The sequence below is a fragment of the Mauremys mutica genome, chromosome 21 (assembly GCF_020497125.1).
Source record: "Mauremys mutica isolate MM-2020 ecotype Southern chromosome 21, ASM2049712v1, whole genome shotgun sequence".
NCBI classification, from domain to species: Eukaryota; Metazoa; Chordata; order Testudines; family Geoemydidae; genus Mauremys; species Mauremys mutica.
Window position 1 is genome coordinate 6,442,048 of NC_059092.1, and position 19,210 is coordinate 6,461,257.

Consider the following 19,210-nt stretch of genomic DNA (forward strand, 5'->3'; position numbering starts at 1 on the left):
AAGAACCACTTGTGGCTCTCGAGCCTCAGTCTGTGTCATTGATTTAAATATACCTTTCCAACTTGCTCATTCATGGAGGAGCTACTTGTTTGGAACCAGTAGCTTCTCCATGAAAGACCCCACCTATAATTCATTTCCTTTCTACCTGAGCTGTTCTCTTGTCTTCACTCTCCCCTACTCTCAGCATATAGACTACAAACTAAAAAAGTAAATCGATTGGTGGCTTTTTATGCTGATGGTAAAAAGTTACTATAGATCAATTTAGCCGTTACTGCAAACTTTGGACCCTATTTGTGATAACAGATTACTTGCATTACTGTCAATATGTCACATAGTTTATGTGGAAGAACAGACAGCATAGATTGTCGTTCTTTGTTCTTTTACTCACTAAATTCTTCTGTGGTTCACCAGACTTTATGTAACTGATAAGAGAATAGAAATGAAGAGACATGCTCTGCTGCCGATAACTGAGTTGTAAAGTAGTGATTGACTCTTACATGGAGATTTTTCCGCCAATTGGTTGTCAAGATTGGACGCTTTTCTAAAAGCTCTGCTCTAGGAATTATTTTGGGGATGTTCTATGGCCTGTGTTATATAGGAGGTGAGAGAGATGATCACAATGGTCCTTTCTGGCCTTGGAATCTATGAATAAGCAGAACAGAGAACAGCACATTGAATAAGAATAGATTCTCTAATTGAAAGTGAAGGTATTCACTTAATATATTTTGATGGAGAGGAAACCTTTAAAACAAAACAGACCTTTGAGGTTTCATTTTGCAAGTGCTATCTGGAGCACTTCAAAAGCTATGTTTAGGCAAGATTTTCTTCTAGGACTTGATAGCCTGATCATGCTAGCAGGGAGAAATCAATTTTTAAAAAAATGCAACAAATACAAATCTTTATCTTCTTCATAAGCTGCAGATGAAAATGGCATTTCTCTGATGTGAAATATTCAGAAAATGAAAGTGTACTCAGATAACTCTGAACTCTTTCCTTCTTTTTTTAAATCTTCAGAAAATGCAGTTGACCACTGGAAGGAAGTATGTGAAGTTTATTTCTAAACAAGATGGTGTCTGGAGGACCAAATAAACTTTTGTGGACCACTGAAGCCGAAAGATTTAATTACATGACATTATTTTTGTCTCTTCACCGTGTGGTTCAGTACTAAGTCAACGTTGCTTTATGTTAAGACCAAACAGTAGTCTCCTGACATCAACATGTCATCTGTAACAAACACTCAGACTCTGGTGGGTTTTGATCCTCCTGTCCTTGAGGAAAAGTCAAAGGGGAAATCATTATTTCAGTTGGGCCCCCTCTTTGCTAGCAGGAGTGAGAAATTTGTGATTGCCAGGAGTGACAGTGTACCAGAAGAAAATGTACTGAAAATAACCATCACCGAGACTACAGTCATTGAGTCTGACTTGGGCATCTGGAATTCTCATGCTCTGATCTACCTCACATTGTGGTTTTTCTTCAGCTTTTGTACCCTTTTTCTTAACAAATACATTCTTTCACTGCTGGAAGGAGAGCCCAGCATGCTAGGTAATTATGATTTTTATTATAAGCTTCAGTTCCAATAAAATATTTGAGTGTCAGATTCTGTGTGATAGACTTAAACTGATAAGTGGTTTGTTCAGAGTGAGAGCAGCATGGTCAAGTGGTCTAAGCACAGGACTGGGATCTAGAAGTGCCTAAGTTGTAATTTTGGCCTTGACATGGACTCCCTCTGGCTTTTAGCGAATCTGCTAAATCTCTGTGCCTCAGTTTCCCCCCTAGAAGGTGGGATAAAACTATTTCATAGGGATTCTGTGAAGATTTGTAAGGTAATGTTTGTAAAGCACTTTAAAGAGGAGTGCTATGTAATTTTTGTATACAATGAAACTTTGTAGTCTGTTGAGTGGTAAAATTGTGTTTTTAGGGTTGTTGGTTTTTTTTTTAACCTAAAGTCTAATTTTAAATAAACTGTTTATATTCTTATCTCCAAAGACCTACATGGATCTAAGGTCTCTCTGAATTGCAAAGGTTTGGTCTTCATATGACCATGAACAATAGTTGTGTTAACGTACCTGGTTTTAAAGGAATAGAGGGGCATGGTAACTATGAACTAATTTTTATAGGAACACAGTGAATCCTCCATCTTTGTCTCTTATCCTGCTGGTCATTTCAGAGAGAAAGGGCTTTTACTAGAATTTTATGAAGCTTAGAGATAAGCATCTATATTTGTTGACACCTACCAAAGATCTCTGAAACTAAATTGATCTAATTTGGTATCTAGGATAGCTTGGTACTTAATTCTGTATTCATCTTCTGACCTCTCTTGGTTTCTCATTTTTCCTTAGGTGCTGTTCAGATGCTTTCAACCACTTTCATTGGCTGTATAAAAATGTTTGTTCCATGTTGTTTGTACCAGCACAAAACACGTCTCTCTTACCCTCCCAATTTCATCATGACAATGCTGTTTGTTGGACTGATGAGGTAAATGGTTGAATATTTCCAGGGGGGCAGTATAGGTGGTAGCACTGTATACTGCCTTGCAGGAGACCCACTGTCACGTCTCTTCTTCCTTCATGAGAAGGGCAGAGGGCATTGTTCATACAAAGCATTTTCTCAGAAATCTCACAATGATCCATCTGTCCTTCAGTTGCTCTTTCTAAACACCTCTTTTCTTCTGACAAGTCTTTGAAACTTTCTTTGCGCTCCATCGGTTTTAATCCGCCATCTCAAAAAAAACCTCTCTCTCTTTTCTTAATATTTTCTTTTGGTGATGTGATGTGACGTTTCTCTTCTCTTTAAGACTAATACTTTGTTTTCATTCAAGACTACCAGATGTTCTGATTATTACTATTTATTGTGGTGTTGCTGTGTCCTCCTGTTATCCTTTCCTAGTAATTTGTATCAGAAGTTACTTAAAATATTTATAAAATTACATGTTGTTTTTAAACTTACACCTTTAAAAGAAAGTATTTGCTATAGCCTTAGACAGAGCAAGACTATGTATCATGCCTGATGAGAGGCTGTTAAAACATTGTTTGGGCTCACCTTCACTTCAAGTCTAAATGGGTTTTTACTAAACTGGGAGCAGCTATTGAACAGAGTCTTTCAGCACTGTTGTGTTTTATGATTTAAAAAGAAACTGAATGGAAGCTACCTTTCATTCTGATGAAATAGGACGCTAAATGTAGCATACATAATTTAGTTACTATACCACAAATGTGTATATTTAAAAATTGTGGCACAGTAACTAAATTGTTTGTTAAGCATCTAAAACTAAAATAGGCCTTTTAAGCATAGTTTTACTGTCTCCGCTTGACTTTGTATGTCTCTCTTTCAGGTTTGCAACAGTGGTTTTAGGTCTAGTGAGCTTGAAAAATGTGGCTGTTTCATTTGCTGAAACAGTTAAAAGCTCTGCACCTATTTTTACTGTCATTATGTCCCGGATGATTTTAGGGGAATACACTGGTAAGTAGTTTGTTGGAATGTAATAATTTTGCAATGTATTTGGCGATTGATAAAGAGATTCCATCTGAGTTGTTTAGTGATTAATGCAGCTGGAAAAATTGTCCTTATTGAACAGAGTCTAGACTGTAAATTGAGCAGGCAAGAACCTTTTTTTAAAGTAATTTGTCAAAGGACAGTGTTGGTTGGAAATTTGCTTTTTTGAAAAAAAAACAACTGTTACAATTTTTTAGATACCATATATACTCGATTATAAGCTGGTTCGTTTATAAGCCGACCCCCCGAAGATGGATAAGTAAAAATGGAAATTTTTTATAACCCGTTCATAAGGCGACCCTATAATTCAGGGGTTAGCAAACTTTGGCTCCCAGGCCATCAGGATAAGCTGCTGGTGGGCCAAGATGGTTTGTTTACCTCAAGCGTCCGCAGGCACGGAGGTAAACCTAAGTAAACAAAGTGTCCCAGCGTGCCAGCTGCTTACCCTGATGGGCTGGGACAGCAACTGGTGGGGAATTTTTTTTGGGGGGGGGAGGGAGAAGCTGGGAGTCAGGGCAGTAACGCCCTGTGACCACCCCCCACAAGACCCCACTCCTAGCCTGGAACCCCCACACTCTCCGCAATCCATCCCTTCCCACCTTATCTGGCCAGCCCCGGAGCTGCAGCTGCTTCAGAGGCTGGGGGGAGAGCAACGTGGCCAGGAGCAGAGAGACTCTGACCCCGCCTCTTCCCTTCTGCTCCGCTGGCTGTGCTGCCTCTCCTTGCTCCTTCTGTTGGGGGACGGGACGGGACGGGCGGGCGCTGTGTCCCACCTTTCCCTCTCTATACCCGTTCATAAGCTGACCCCCTTCTCTGGTGCTTCCCTTTTTTGCTAAAAAAAAATTTGGCTATGCGATACATTTTTTTAAAATTAAGTTTATGTATATGTTCATCCCATGTGGAAAGCTGCTGATCTAACAAGCATTTTAAAAATCTTGAGTGTCTTTGCTGTGTCCAGCCTGAGGCTAAAAAATAAAACTGGCCTCTTACATGCTTTTTCATAATCACCACTGAATTGCAATTGCATTCTAGTCTTCTAGTCTTTGAGAGACCTTGCCCTGATCAGCAATGTGCATTCTTCCTGACATGAAGTCTGAGGGGGAGAGGACTGAATGAAGCCAGAGGAAGGAGGATTAACACAATCACAGGGCAGGAGGGCAAATATTAATTTCTTCTGCCATTTGAGGACATTGATAAGGAAAACAAGGCTGGAGAAGATCAATTTTAATTTACCTCTGCAGGCAGATGTGCTGGTAACTCAGTACACCTATAATATCTTTAAATGCAGGTCAACAGCTTGTCTGAAATCTCCTTTGATTGAAACTAAAATATCCACTAATTTTGAAATGACAGGAGCCATTACTAAACAAGTTAAAATAGAGCTCAGTCATTTTTTCTCAATTTGTATTATCTGACGCATGTCGTTTTGGATGTACAATAGTGTAAAGTAGAGCTGGATGAATTTTTTTGGCTGGAACTTTTTTCACTGAAAAATACAGATTCAGCATCACTGAAACTTGTGATTTTCTTTCTGGTTAGGTGAATTGTTTTCAGAAAAAAACCCTCTCTGTCGCAGTTATTCATTTTAGAAAGACAGGGTGGGTGAAGTAATTGTGACATGCCCCAGAGTACAATCTGGATTGTTGGATCGTTGTGCCTCCTTAACTCTCCAGTCTGGAGTGCACTATGCCCTGCTTTGTTCTGTGAGCTGCCACTCTGCCCACTCACTCCAGCCCTCCAGCATGCAAGTCACCCCCAGACATATACCAGAGTGCTGTGCACCGCCACTCTTGAATTACATACAGGGTGACACCTGCATATTCCTAGTCCAGACTTGCACCCCAGAAATGTCCATTTTACACTGCTTAAGACCCCTTTGATCAGAGTAAACTCATTAATTAGTCTGTCTTTCCATCAAAAGGTATGAATATGTAACAGCCTTTGTAACCTGAGTAGATTCCCCAAACTTCAGTCAAAACCACACTGACTTAGATAAAACATTAAAATAAGTTCATTAACTACAGAAGGATTTTAAGTAATTATAAGTGGCATAATCATAGAAGATCAGAATTGGTTACAAAAAGAAATTCAAGATAAAATCGCAGTCTAATTCCTAAAGTTTATCAAGTTAAGTCAGATTTGAAGGTTTCTCTGACCCAAAAGCCTACAACAGTCTGTGCTAACTGGAACAGGAGTACTTGTGGCACCTTAGAGACTAACGAATTTATTTCAGCATAAGCTTTCGTGAGCTACAGCTCACTTCTTCGGATGCATAGAATGGAACACACAGGAGATATTTATACATACAGAGAACAAGAAAAGGTGGAAGTATGCATACCAACAGGAAGAGTCTAATCAATTGAGATGAGCTATCATCAGCAGGAGAAAAAAAAGCTTTTGAAGTGATAATTGAGACGATTATCATTTCAAAAGTTTTTTTTAATTTGGAACTGCTAGCAAACATAAAAATCCATTACTCACACAGCTCTGGTTTAAAGCCAATTTTTAATTTATTTTTTCACTTACAGGATTGCTGGTGAATCTGTCTCTCATTCCTGTCATGGGAGGATTAGCTCTATGTACAGCCACTGAAATCAGTTTCAACATTCTGGGTTTTTCGGCAGCTTTGTCTACTAACATCATGGACTGGTGAGGCCTGATGAAGGTTGCATGTAGAGAAGAGAAGGAATTGTTAGTTTACAAATAAACTAAGCCATATCTTCTCCCAGACTGTACAGTTCAGCTGGTGTTTCCCATACAGTATATTAATTCTTGGTATTCAGAGAATTATTTCTTAACAGAAGGCATACTGCTCTTAGAGATGAGAACGCCATACCTGTCAGAACACAGTGGATAAAGAATAGAACAACTCCTGTCCTACAATGTCATGTACAATTGAATTATCCCTGTTCATGACTCTTGACAAAGTCTATTTACCAGGGATTTGTGACTAGCAGTGTCCTGGTTTGTAGCCTGTGGTAGCTTTTTCTTTTAACTACCAGGCGGAGGGTGGGACAGAGCCAATCAACTGCAGGTTCTTATTGCTAGTGAACTCAAATGGTGAATATACATTGCTTATGTTTTCTAATAAAATATGTGACCATGTTATGGAAGAATTGCCAAATGCATAAAACTAGTAATGCACAAGTATCTTGCAACTAATATATTATGGAAGAGCACTAGCAACTCTAAACTTAAGGTTGAACAGATATATATTTTTAATGTTGCTAATAAGATAATTGAAGTACTCTAAGTTAGGTTACTGAGAGACTGTTTTAATATGCTAGGTTAACAATGAGTTCAAATAACACATGAAAATGGAAAACTTCAAGCATGGTATATCATTATTGACTCTAGTTAAACTATAATAATCAGAAAGCCATGACAGTTTTCTGATACACTTATAAGAACACTTTTCTCTCTTTAAAGAAAGCCTTTTCATATCCTATTGCAAGGTAAAATAAAAATTCAGAGAACTTTCTGATTCTTAAATATGTTTAAGGCTGTCAAGATTATCTACAAAATTCTTTAGTCATGTATCTGCATTAAATGGTGGGCAATTCAAAAATAATCAGTGTAATAGACTGCTGGGAATTTTTGTTTACAAAATGTCAAATTCTGTGGTCCAGAATTGTTTACAGAGGACACTGGTTCTTGCCACTGTTGTTGTATTTGGATTAGTATTCATGTCCAGCCTCTGTCATTTCCTTTAAAAGTTTTTTGCCTTTTAGATCTATTTGGGGTCCAGATATCCTTATGTTAAAACAAAATAGGCAGACAAGATGATTGTAGGCCTGATTCTACACACTTGTTCATTTGTATTCACTTAGCACAAGTATAAATAAATAAAACCAGGTGCAAGACAGTGATGACTCTAGCGTCTATTTCAAATAATTTCTGTCTATATCTCAAGGCAGATGCAAGTGCAGGCATGAAAGGGCTGTGTGCATCTTTTATTTTTAAAATTATGTACCTGCATATCAGGTTTGGTGCTTCTGCTTTTGGTTAATTGCAGTGTTGTAGATTAGTTTGAATACTGAAAACCTATGCACTCATTTGTTCTAAATGCCCATATCAGTGCACAACACCAACACAAGCTGGATATTCTTGCTTTGTATTAATTTTTATCACTGTTTCCTAGAGCACAGCTGAACAGTAAAAGAAAAATAAGGAGTATTTTAGTTCCGTTCTCTATGAAGCACTTGAAAATTTAAAGTCTAAACCATTTATATTTAAAATGTTAACTGCAAAGGAACCTTACACTGCTTCTGAATGTTAAAAGTTAATAAGGCAATGCAAAAATGTAAATTAGCATTTTCACTTGCAGTATGTCAATATTTATATGGAATGTGTAGAGTAGATTGGTGTTTTGTATATATTTCGAAGACAGTAATATGAATATGAGACTTAGCTGGTTAAAAAAGTAGTGCAGTTGGGAGAATATTAAAATAAAATAACATTGTGATAACTTTATAATTCTGGGAAGATTTTGTTCAATACAGTAATTGTGTTATAGTGTAATTCTCTGATCTTACTTTATTTCTTTTTAAAAAGTTTATTACTTAATAGTGAATAGTGTGCTATTTATAAAATGGGAAATTAAAGCAGATTAATTAAATTTAAAACAGGATATCAAAACTTTCTAAAGTATGTTATAGGATATTCATTTTATCTATATCTACATATATCTATAGATATATATATACTGCAAAAGAAGTTAAATGGCTTACTAAAGGCCTTCTTTCTGAATGCATCTTTGTTCTGATCTGTAAAGTATTCTGTTTAAATGCATGAAAATCCAGTGTAAATCTGAAGTTGTATATGACTGTCAGCAAGTATTTTATCGAAAACCTCATTTTCTGTCTTATGGAAATTACTGTTAAGTTCATTGTTTGTTTCATCTGTTCACTATAAATGGCGCCTACAGATAAATGTTCTGATTTTGTTTCCCCAGTTTGCAAAATGTTTTTTCCAAAAAGCTGCTCAGTGGAGACAAATATAGGTTTTCGTAAGTATCTACAATATTTCAAATATACAGCTTACAGAAAGGTCCCAGGAAACATCAGGGAACCACTTGTTTATAGTCATGTGGGACCGGGACAAGACTTTGTCTTCTCTATGTAGTTTGCTGATGACAGGTATATCCTACATACTGTACTTTAAATGATTGTGTGTCAGGAGAGGGAGGAAAAACTTTTGTATCCAAAATATCCATAAGCATTTGCTGGGGAGATGAAATCATGATCAAGCAGAAATTCCCTCAGGATACCTAAAATGACAGTCACCTACTCCCAAACACAAAAAAAGCTCTTTGGGGCTCAAACCTGGAAGCCTTCCATCTGCATAGAACTCCCACTGCAATCACTAAGCTTGCAGAAACAGGCCCTTAATTTCTATTCCACATTTTAAAACTCATGAACAGTACATGAAGGTATGAACAATACAGAACGCATGAATGAGTAATCAATTATTGCAGCAAATTCTGCCTATCCACAATTACAATTCCTTTGAAAACAAATGATATAAAATGTTAAATGAACACTACAGTGTGTTGTTCAGAAGTAATTCCATAAACATATTTTTTTTAAAACTGAATTTGTTTTTTAAAAATAGCTTGCCTATTAATCAAGGCCAGCTCAGCCAGCATGGAAAGCAAACTGTTAGTTCTATAAGAAATTTTTTGAATTTGTCTTCCACAAGGCTTTTAGCTGATTTTTAAAAGGTTTTTTGACCACTGTAAAGTGTCAGTGCAGAGATTTCTATTTAAATCTAATACAGCTTTCTTTCTGTTACAGTTAAGGAAAAGCTTTTAAAAACATTTATTTTTGTTTTATTTGATTTCCATTTATAGTGCTCCAGAACTTCAGTTTTACACAAGTGCTGCTGCAGTTATTATGCTCATTCCAGCTTGGATATTTTTCATGGTAAGAATTTTTATTGGTTAACAAAGATTAATTTTGCTGTTTGATTTGTGCAGATGGCTAACTTTCAGTTTATTTTTCCCCTTCCATACAATCATGCTGACATTCACCCCTGTTTACTTCTGGTGGTTAAGCAAGAGATCCAGAAAATGTTTTAAGAAGCAGTTTCATGTTGACATGACATGACATGACAAATAAACCAGAAAGATAAAGTTTGTTTCAGGAGTTTAGGGAGCAAGTAATTTAGTCTGAATAAATGCCTCCAAAGAAGCAAGGTGGATGAGGTAATATCCAAAGGGGCAGACACATGAAGACTTAAAAAATAAATCCTAATGTTTGTAGGCTTCTTGGATAATAGCACTTTGTATTCACATGGTACTTGCAACCTTAATTATAAAAAAAGAAATTGAGGCATAGTAGATACAATCTGTTAGAGGCTGGGTAGAACTGTGTGGTTCCTAGCTCCCATTTCTGTGTTCCAACCATTAAGCTGCATTAACCAAATGCAGTAGAAAAAAAGTTGACTTAATTAACAGTACATGAAAGTATGATATGCTGTGGGAAAGATAGTGATAGAATAGCGAAAATAATGATAGATAGACCTGTCCTATTACCTTATGTATGACAATAGAAGAGATAAATGCAATCATAGTTTCAGAGTAACTGCACCCATATTCCCCTCCGTTGTCCCTTGAAGGCACTTACTTAAGGTGTCTGGTTCCGTAGCCATCACCTCTCTTGAGGTGGAGACTTAGGTTTCTCTACCCCTTGACTGGGGTTTGAAGGCTGCACAGCTCCCTGCCTTGCACTGTAAGGTCCCAATCAAGCCAGTCTGCCTACATGCCAGCACCTGTGCTTTGTTTTCTCCCCAACTGCTATGAACAATGTATTGCCAGCAGCTACAAATTACTTCACAGCTCCTTCTAATCAAGTACATTTATTCTTAAGGCAAAAGCATTACTGAGAAAACTTATACAAAACAATGGAAGTTCCTATACACATGCTGAAAGCTTATTAGAGGTCACATATCAGAGTTATGGGGCCCTAATAGGACAAGGGTTTCCTTCCCCGTCCCCGACAGAAGATCCTGTTTGCTGGATCAGAAAGAAGGCCCTGAGTCATTTTAAATGCAGTCCTTTTATGCCAAAACCCTTTCTTTGTTTGTTACTTGGTCTCTGGAAAATCCAGTTTGAACCAGCATATGTGTGGATCCCAAGGGGTGGTACCTCTCTGGATGTGTTTAAATCCTACATGAGTCAACTTAATCACCCCCTACTGGTTTTGGTTCCTGGAAGAGCTTTGATGATCCTCCACCATGCAGTAGATCACAATCATGCATACAATCCCTGGCCCACAGTGATATATAAACTTAATATATGTTCCACCAAAGATACTGTAGGCAGTTACAATATCTGCAACAAAAGCAATTATTGTAACCATGCTAGCTAGATTAAAGAGGTCTTCAAAAATATCCTCATGCAGTGCTTGGAAACATTAGTGTTTGATTCAGTAGATGCAGGTTCTTGGTTCTCTTTAAAATCCTCTTGTGTGATCACCATTTGATTGTTTAGTGTTTGGGGAGAGGAGAATACAAATTATTTTCAAAAAGTGATGCTGGGGAAGAACCTTAGTTTTAAATCTGAATAAAAACAGCTCAAATACAAAGGAAGGAAGAGAGCAGCAATAGTGAGAGAACGTATGCCTCTAATTCTGATTACCATAAATTCCTGTGCTAGGTGACTACAACAGATGGGCAGACTTTAGGATCTTTACAGGAATAGAGAGCTCTTCTACTGAGTCACCTGAGATTTTGGTGCTAAAACCCTTAATTAGTGGAATTATAATAGCTGGTTAAGATCTCAACGTGACTTCAGGGTAGATACTGAGAGGGGATGAGTTTGGACACTAACTCCTGGTCAGTGTGCTCTGTTTATGGTGGGTTAGGAACTCAACTCATTGTGAATGGGCCAAGTCACCATGACAATCAAATTACATCAACAGTTACAGAATTAAATCTGACATCACTTTGGGTAATGCTCGGTGTCAGGGTTGGTGGAGGGTTAATAGAGAAGCTTTTTGTTGTAACACGTTAATATTCAAAGGAGGAAACATCACACGGGATAAGTGACAAATAATGAAAAGTTCAGATAGATAAGGCTTAGGCTCTCCTTGCTCTCTCCTGCAGAGAAGATAAAACATGAAGGGTATAAACATTCCATCTCCTACTTCTGAAAATTAGATTAAATATTCCTGTCTTTATTTCCAGTATAAAGAAGTGCCTCCTTTAGGCCTGGGGTAAAATTAAGTTGCCTAGCCTATGTTTGCTTGTAAAAGAAAACAGGACACAGCTAGATTCTTAAAATCCTGTTCCATTCTTTGACTTTAGGATGTGCCAGTGATTGGGAAAAGTGGAAGGCGTTTCAGTTACAACCAAGATGTCATTGTACTGCTCCTAATAGATGGAGGCTTGTTCCATTTGCAGAGTGTTACAGCATATGCCTTGATGGGAAAGATTTCTCCTGTAACTTTCAGGTAAAACTGTAGATTTTGTGTCAAAATTATGGTTCTTTCCTTCCTTAGACCATCTCATACTGGTAACTGATTGAAAATGCTATACGGTGGAATAAATAAAATAAATTCTATATGTACTCCAAATTAATGAGGATGTTTTCCAAATCCAAAAATCAAACATAGGGCCAAATCTTTGTACTGTATGAGGCGTACCACTGGTTGCAAAGGGACTACTGCTTTTGTGTGTAAGGAAAACAGGATTTGATCCTTAGCATTATGCATGTGGGACAGGTATGCACAGTTCTTAGCTTCATTTCACATAAATAAGCAACCACATAGGGATACACTTACAAATTGCTGAACAGAGTTTTAGGTATGTGAGTCTAATTTTAAAGTATTTGCTGATACTGCCAGTTTTCTGGTGGGAATGAGTAGGTGAGTGGATTAGCCAAGGGAGAATTAGTGACATTCTATTGTATGTTTTTAAAAAAACAGCATATCTCTTACTTGGTGACTTTAATTATTCCCATTAGCTCTCAGTTTAGGGATATTACACAAGTATTATTGCTGATACTTAAAGGATTCCACAGTCATTTTTAATTAGCCTAAGCAGGAAAAGTAGAATCTGGCTTTCTGCAAGATAAAGCACCAAAAGATCCAAGTGTGATGGAGCATACTGAATATATTGTGTGTGGCAAATGTCAAAGCCTTTCAGTCCTTAATATTTGTGTTTTGTTGTTTCAGTGTTGCTAGTACAGTGAAGCATGCGTTGTCAATCTGGCTAAGTATTATTGTGTTTGGTAACAAAATTACAAGCCTCTCAGCCATTGGGACAGTTCTAGTAACAATTGGCGTTTTGCTATATAACAAGGCAAAACAACATCAGCAAGAAACAATACAAAGCCTGGCAGTGGCAGCCCCACAACCCTCACAGAGCACAACTGAAGATACCAAGCCACTAATATCCAAGGATTTAAAGCCATATGATTGATACGGCTCTTAATTCTTCCACCACAACCTGACACAACTCAGAGGAACTTTGTCTTAAATGGATGCTACCCAAGCTGTTGACAATGCTTGGTTTCTTTGAATTCACAACAGGTGAAAGAATGGACTTTGCTGCAGAGAGGGGGAAAAAAGGAGAAGATCCTATAAGCCCTGGTTTACTAGAAACTGACATGTAGAACAGAAGACCAAGAGTAATCCAGCATGGTAAACATTGGCTTCATACTCCTTCCTTGACTCTGCAAATAAATAACAAGACTATATTGGAGATAAAACTTCAGTGTCAGATGGAAAAATAACTTGTACCCCAGCCCCACCAAAGTAATGTGATAACATGACCCATCCCTGTTTTCTGCATGCTTGCAGTAGGATGAAACTAGTGCATAGGAAAAAGATGTCTAGTTGCCACTTTTCGTAAACATCCTAGACTGTTTGTGTGTGTGGTGAGGATCTGGAAGAAAGCACTTTGAAAGACAAAATCAGTCATTTTTGTTTACACAGCTGTTAGTGTAAACTATGAATATGAGCAGCTACTCTTGAGTATAAAGCCAGCAAAGAGAATTTGTGCTTTCCTTTGAAATTTTCTAACAACTGGAGCATTGCAGTTTGCCTGGGTGCCGACCATATTCATGTGTCTGCAAAACTGAAACACACACACATGCCTATATACTAGGAGTCAACACAAATAAGTATAGTTGCTATCAGGCAAAAACCACTGGAAATTTTCAGAAATAAATGAGGCATCAGCATTTCCATAGTAAGTACTGTCTTAATTTTAGAAATAAAAAAGTTTCCTTTGCATTGTAATTTATCATAAAATATTTTAAGGCAAGCGAGGAATGAGTTTGATTTTTCTTTTTTTAATTTATAGGAAAGCAGTAAAAAAAATAGACTTCTTGAAACTCGGGGCTACTCCTCTATCTTTAGCTTTTGTGCTCAAGTATTTTAGTATGTCCTCTTACAGTGATAAGAAGTCAGAGTGGATAGAGTTTAAGGGTAGAGTTTTAACCTTAAACTGAGAATATTCTGGCATCTGTTTCTTTTAACAGGATTTTTTTTTTTAATTTTGCATGATATAGTATTAAAAAAAATTCAGTGCTTTGAGAGAAAGAAGGTAGAAAGCTTCAGCTTCATTTTGATTATTTCACATTTAAAAAATGCTAAATCTTTCTTCATTGTTGTCAGGATTACAGCATAGGCCTCTCTCTCCATAGGGCAGCCACGGTCATTCATCAAGATTTAGAAATTTCCTACAGTAACTGGTGTAGTCCTGGTTTTACCTAATGTTAGTGAAACCCAAATCAGTGCCATGAAGCACAGTGTATCATGCCATCGGCATGTCCTAACTTTTATCAGACAAAAATATAGCAACTTGCTCTGTGTATAGTCAGATTTATCTCTCAAACAGTGTGGAAAAAAATAGAATCCTACTAAAGATGTAGTTACTAGATAAGTACTGTCTTAAAAAACTAAGACGTTTTAAAGTAAAATTAAAATGTCTTTTACAAGTGGTGGATTTGCTCACTTATATAGGGCTTTTAATATAAAAGAAATTGCCCTTTCAACTGCTAACAATAAGTTATTTTCTCCAGTAGACCAAACCATTAAACTACAAGTAACAAACCCATGTAAGATGCAATCTGGGGATCATGAAGTGTTTGGGCTGTGAAAAATTGGGAACAAAAAACAAAGCTAAGGTATTATTCTCAAAGTGTTAATCCTTTTTGCCACCTACACACTAATGTTTGCACTAGCTTTATGTCTGCCCATCTGACATGATCTGGAGAGTGGTCTGTGCTGTAAGGTCAGGGATATTGGGTCCACACCCAAACAAAGCTATTCACTGTTTAAAAATCCAGTAGTTAATGTAGAGTGGACGTGCTGCAATATAAAACTGTTTCCTTTTAGCTGTTAGATATAACTTGCAGTTGTAGTTGTCTGTTTAGACCAGTTTACTTATTTGGGCAAATCTGCTGCATGTCTAGATCCCTTTAGGGAAATAAAAAATTAAGCTTAGAGTTCTGTATGCTAGCTTCAGAAGAGTCTGTCTATATGAAAGAGCCTACCATCTATCCCATAATAAGTTGAGCATAGTCAGTAGAATTTATTGGACACATTCTGCACATAGCCAATTGGCATATGTTTCCAGCCTGGCACTCTATTTTTCTCATCTACACAAGGGACAAACAGATCTGTAGCTCCATTTGCCTTGTGACAGCTCAACATCTAGCCAAATAAACTATGTGAATGAGCCAAATTTTTGATGAATGTCAGCTAGATGCAAAGCCCTAGGTAAAGCTGTGCACTATGTGAGATCTAGCTCATTTTTAAGTTCTGCCTTCCAATAGTTTGATTTAGCATTCTGCCAAGAATTTACAGTTGCAATTTCACTGAGATTTTCAAAGACCAGTATCACTTCTTGGCTTACATAAAGGTAGATAATTGTCAATAATTGTGCATGGAATCAATATTTTGACTATCTAACATATTTTTTTTGGAAAGTACACATCTTCCATCAACTGCCATTTTAAGATGTTATATAAGTGGCTTAATGAAAGCATTGATTTTTTTTTTTTAAGCTTGTCCTGATGTAAGTTACCCAACGCATTATTTTCATTGCCGGTTTCTTTTTGGTTGCATATGCCTTTTTGTTAATGAGAAAATATGTGAACTGCATGCAAAGATTGCTTGGATTTGGATCATTAGGTGGCTCAACAGTCAGGCATTTGAGGTCCATTAAACTCCAAGAACAGAGTTCTTTAATATTCTCTCTTTGGAAAACATGACAAATTTCCTGTTACCAAAGAGTATAATATGTTTGTTTGAAAACCAAAGGACATATCCTTATTTTGCATGCATGGTTTTAGTGCATCAGAATAAATATATAGCCTTGGATTTCTGGAATGTCATAGGGCCTTCAACTAAACCATTGTGTAAATACCTAGCTAATTTGACAAGGATGGTGATACTGAAAACCACAGGGTAAACAAAAATCACAGCAGGCTAGGGCAGGTATTTATTTTAAAATCTCCGCCCCCCCCCCCCAACCCTAGTATGGCATACTGATGCTTGTCTGAAGGGACCAACTGACTTGCAAATATAAGGAAACAGATAGTTCTGCATTTTGTATTTTAACTATGATGATACTATCCCCAGAACTACATATCCACCATCTGAAGATGTGGTGGTTAAAGCTGCTGTCAGACAATGATTATTATATATATTAATCTCCCCATGGATATAAAATGCTGGGTTAATTGTAATTAGGTTGTGACCATTTCATGTTGAATCCCTTTCTCCCCTTATGACTAGTGATCCCAGTGTTCTAGCCACGCTGCAATTTGATCTTTCTCTAACTTTCCTATAAAAATCTGAGTAGCATTTGTCGCACAAGTGAATTACTGTGAAGACTCCATTATATTGCATTGACTCTGCTGACTGGATTTTAGAATAGGTGACTTACTTAAGCAGCCATAAGGAATAATACTTTATTCAAATATGAATCAAAGCTGATATTTTTGTTTGTTTTTTAAAAGGCAATTATAGCTCATGGCCCATTCCTGACTTTTATTCAGGTTATTTTTTGCGGATTATTTTCCCTGTGTTTTCATCTTTTAGTGGGTGTAGGTTAGGGATGTAAATACTGTTTAAAAAGTAAACCGTTTAAACTATTAAAATTATATTGTTTAATCGGTTAACCTATTAAACAGAGAGGCGCTGGGGTTGGCTGGTCGGCCCGGGGCTGGGGCCAAGGTCAGCTGGTCCGGGACTGGGGCCACTCCAGCTGGCTGGCCCGGGGTTGGGGGTTAACGGTTAGGGTGGGTTAACCAGTAAGACTAACGCTTACTGGTTAACCATTTAATATTTTATATCCCCAGTGTAGGTGCTTTAAGTTTACCCTCATACCAATAGCAAGGGGATAGGTGTCTTGAAAATAACTCGGACATTTTTTTTTCTCTTGTTCTTTTCCCAACCACTGCAGATCTCTATAATCACTCTTGTGTTTGTCTTAAGGAATGAAAGTGCTCCCAAGCCCAGCCCAACATGATGCCTCAGAACTGGGGTGGATATTTAGCCTTTCTTTTCAACATAAACTTCAAACCGGAATGATTATAATGGAGTCATACAGTGGGATAAACTGAGTTTCTCTTGCAGCATAGCATGTAAAGGGTGGTGGTTTTCTTTTGGAGGTCATGGAAGCCTGGTCTGTGTGTTAAGCAAAGGCATTGTGCTTTTCCCTCTCAACTCCATAGTCAGTTCTGTTTTCTAACTTATCACATAAGTAGCTCCTGTCTCCTTTTGAATGGATATTAGGACTTATCTTAGCCACTGTGTGGGTAGGGCCATGTGGGCAAAAAAGCCAGATTTGTATTTGGTAAGCTAGTATCGCTGCACATTTGAGGCATGAATCAGCATTGGGTGTCATGGAATTTACAATCCTATAAATATGAACACCTGTCCATTTTTTTTGCATACACTGTATGGGTAACATTACATAGGGTTGTCTGATTTTAGGGTCTTATTCAGCTAAAATGGGCAGTGAGGCAATAAGCCTGCAAAATCCACACACTTGGCATCTAATTCACCTAAAAACAAAATTATATCTTGCAATTGTGGCTCAGACTTGCAAATAATTCATGAAGCTTTTTAAGCCTCTTCTGGAAAGCTGAACACGTCATGCCTATTTAAGCAGCATTTTACTAAATTAATGGAGCTTCTGGAACCACATTTTGCTAGTCAAATTAGTAACTCTAAGAAAATATGAGTCAAACTACACCAGCTGGGCAGCTCCTCTTCTAACTGTTTTTAGGAGAGAATCAAATGACTTCTTCTCTATTCTATCAGTAAGGGATGGAGAAGAGAAGGAGGAGCAGGACACCAGAAATGGTCATCAGTATCCACTTTGAGAGAATTTCAGTTCCTGAACTGCAGTAAGGCAAGGCTTGCTGGAAGCCTCAGAAAGCTGCTGTGGTTCAGCACCCCCAGAGCCAAGTTTTTGCTAACTAGTCATTGATCAGGAGAAAGAATCAGTGAATTGCCATTTCAATGCAGGCAGATGGATCTAAATGAAGATTTAAATAAGTGTGTTACAGAAGAGAGGAATTTATAAAGTGGGTAATAGTAGGGTGAAAAGACAGCAAGTGAGAAAAATTGGAACCCTTTTTTTTCCAGGGGAAACGAGATAGTTGTGTATGTAAGACAGAGCCCCTAATATCAGGATGGTCCCGATAATATCAGGATGTCTGGTCACTCTAGCTAAGGGTATTGGCTCACCATTCAGCAGCCCTTTAAATGGAAGATACCTTAGTGTCTGAGAAACTTGAAAACACAGTAGCTCTAATTGCTGCTTCTATGTCAGGGCCAAACCTTTATGTATTTGATACCAAACTACAAATGTTGGACTGAAAAACACTGTACATATTATTTTGTAGGTATTTTGTATAGTCACAATTCCAGTATTTATGTAAGGTAGGACATTTGAGTACTTTCTAAAAAGAAATAAAATCCATCATGCATAATCAATTAAATATAACTGTTAATTCTGTTTGTAATACATATCTGATCCTGTGGATTCCAATCATGATTGTTCCTGTGTATGATGAAAACAGACGTGATTAAACATCCTAGTTTTTTACTTATTCTCGAAAAGAATAAAATTAATGTATAATGTTTTTATTATTCTAAGAAAAAAATAAAAAATTCCATCATGTAAATTTCTATCTGTGAATGTGGTTATTTAAATACATATGAAAACTTTCTTCAGTGATCCATGACTGTACCTTGGTAATGCAGCTGAAACTCCCAAACCCCAGGCATACTGGGGACGAGGAGGAAACAAACCAGCCTATTTCTATTAGACAGTGTAAATCTCTCTCTGGGGAAGGTGGGGAACAGTGTATTCTGGTGAGTAGAGCAGCTAACAAGTCAGGACTTTTAGGGTATGTCTACAAAGGGATTTTAAAAAAAACCATGGTGGCCCGGTCAGCTATCTCTGGCTCATGGGGCTTGGGTTTTGGGGCTGAAAAATTGCTTTGTAAACAAAATTGCTGGAGCCTGAACTCTCGGATCTGCAAGGGTTGATTGTCCCAGAGCTCAGGCTGGAGTCCGAGTCAAAATGTCTAAACAGCAAATTTTAGCTCCAGTGCTGATGGGGCTCAGGCAGAAGTCAGCCGATCTGGGCCAACTGCAGCCATGCTGCAGGTCTTTTATCCTTGTGTAGACATACCCTTAGGTTCTAAATGCTGTCTCTAGGAGTGGAGTGTGGTCTAATGTTTAGAGTC

The 19,210-nt window shown here is 37.6% G+C and overlaps 1 protein-coding gene across 8 annotated transcripts in view; it reads left to right on the forward strand.

The window, feature by feature from the left end:
- LOC123354194 (solute carrier family 35 member E2A-like) overlaps positions 1-18,643 on the forward strand; it is a 34,446-nt gene extending 15,803 nt beyond the window's left edge. For 7 of the 8 annotated variants that reach the window (XM_044995955.1, XM_044995953.1, XM_044995951.1 and 4 more), the window contains 8 exons: positions 1,015-1,542; positions 2,340-2,475; positions 3,332-3,459; positions 6,021-6,141; positions 8,447-8,500; positions 9,344-9,416; positions 11,800-11,945; positions 12,669-18,643. In XM_044995955.1, the coding sequence (XP_044851890.1) occupies positions 1,218-1,542; positions 2,340-2,475; positions 3,332-3,459; positions 6,021-6,141; positions 8,447-8,500; positions 9,344-9,416; positions 11,800-11,945; positions 12,669-12,915 (1,230 nt within the window). In that variant the 5' untranslated portion in view covers positions 1,015-1,217 and the 3' untranslated portion in view covers positions 12,916-18,643. The remainder of the gene's footprint in view (positions 1-1,014; positions 1,543-2,339; positions 2,476-3,331; positions 3,460-6,020; positions 6,142-8,446; positions 8,501-9,343; positions 9,417-11,799; positions 11,946-12,668) is intronic. The other variant, XM_044995958.1, reaches the window with a different exon arrangement.
- Positions 18,644-19,210: the final 567 nt, after the last annotated feature.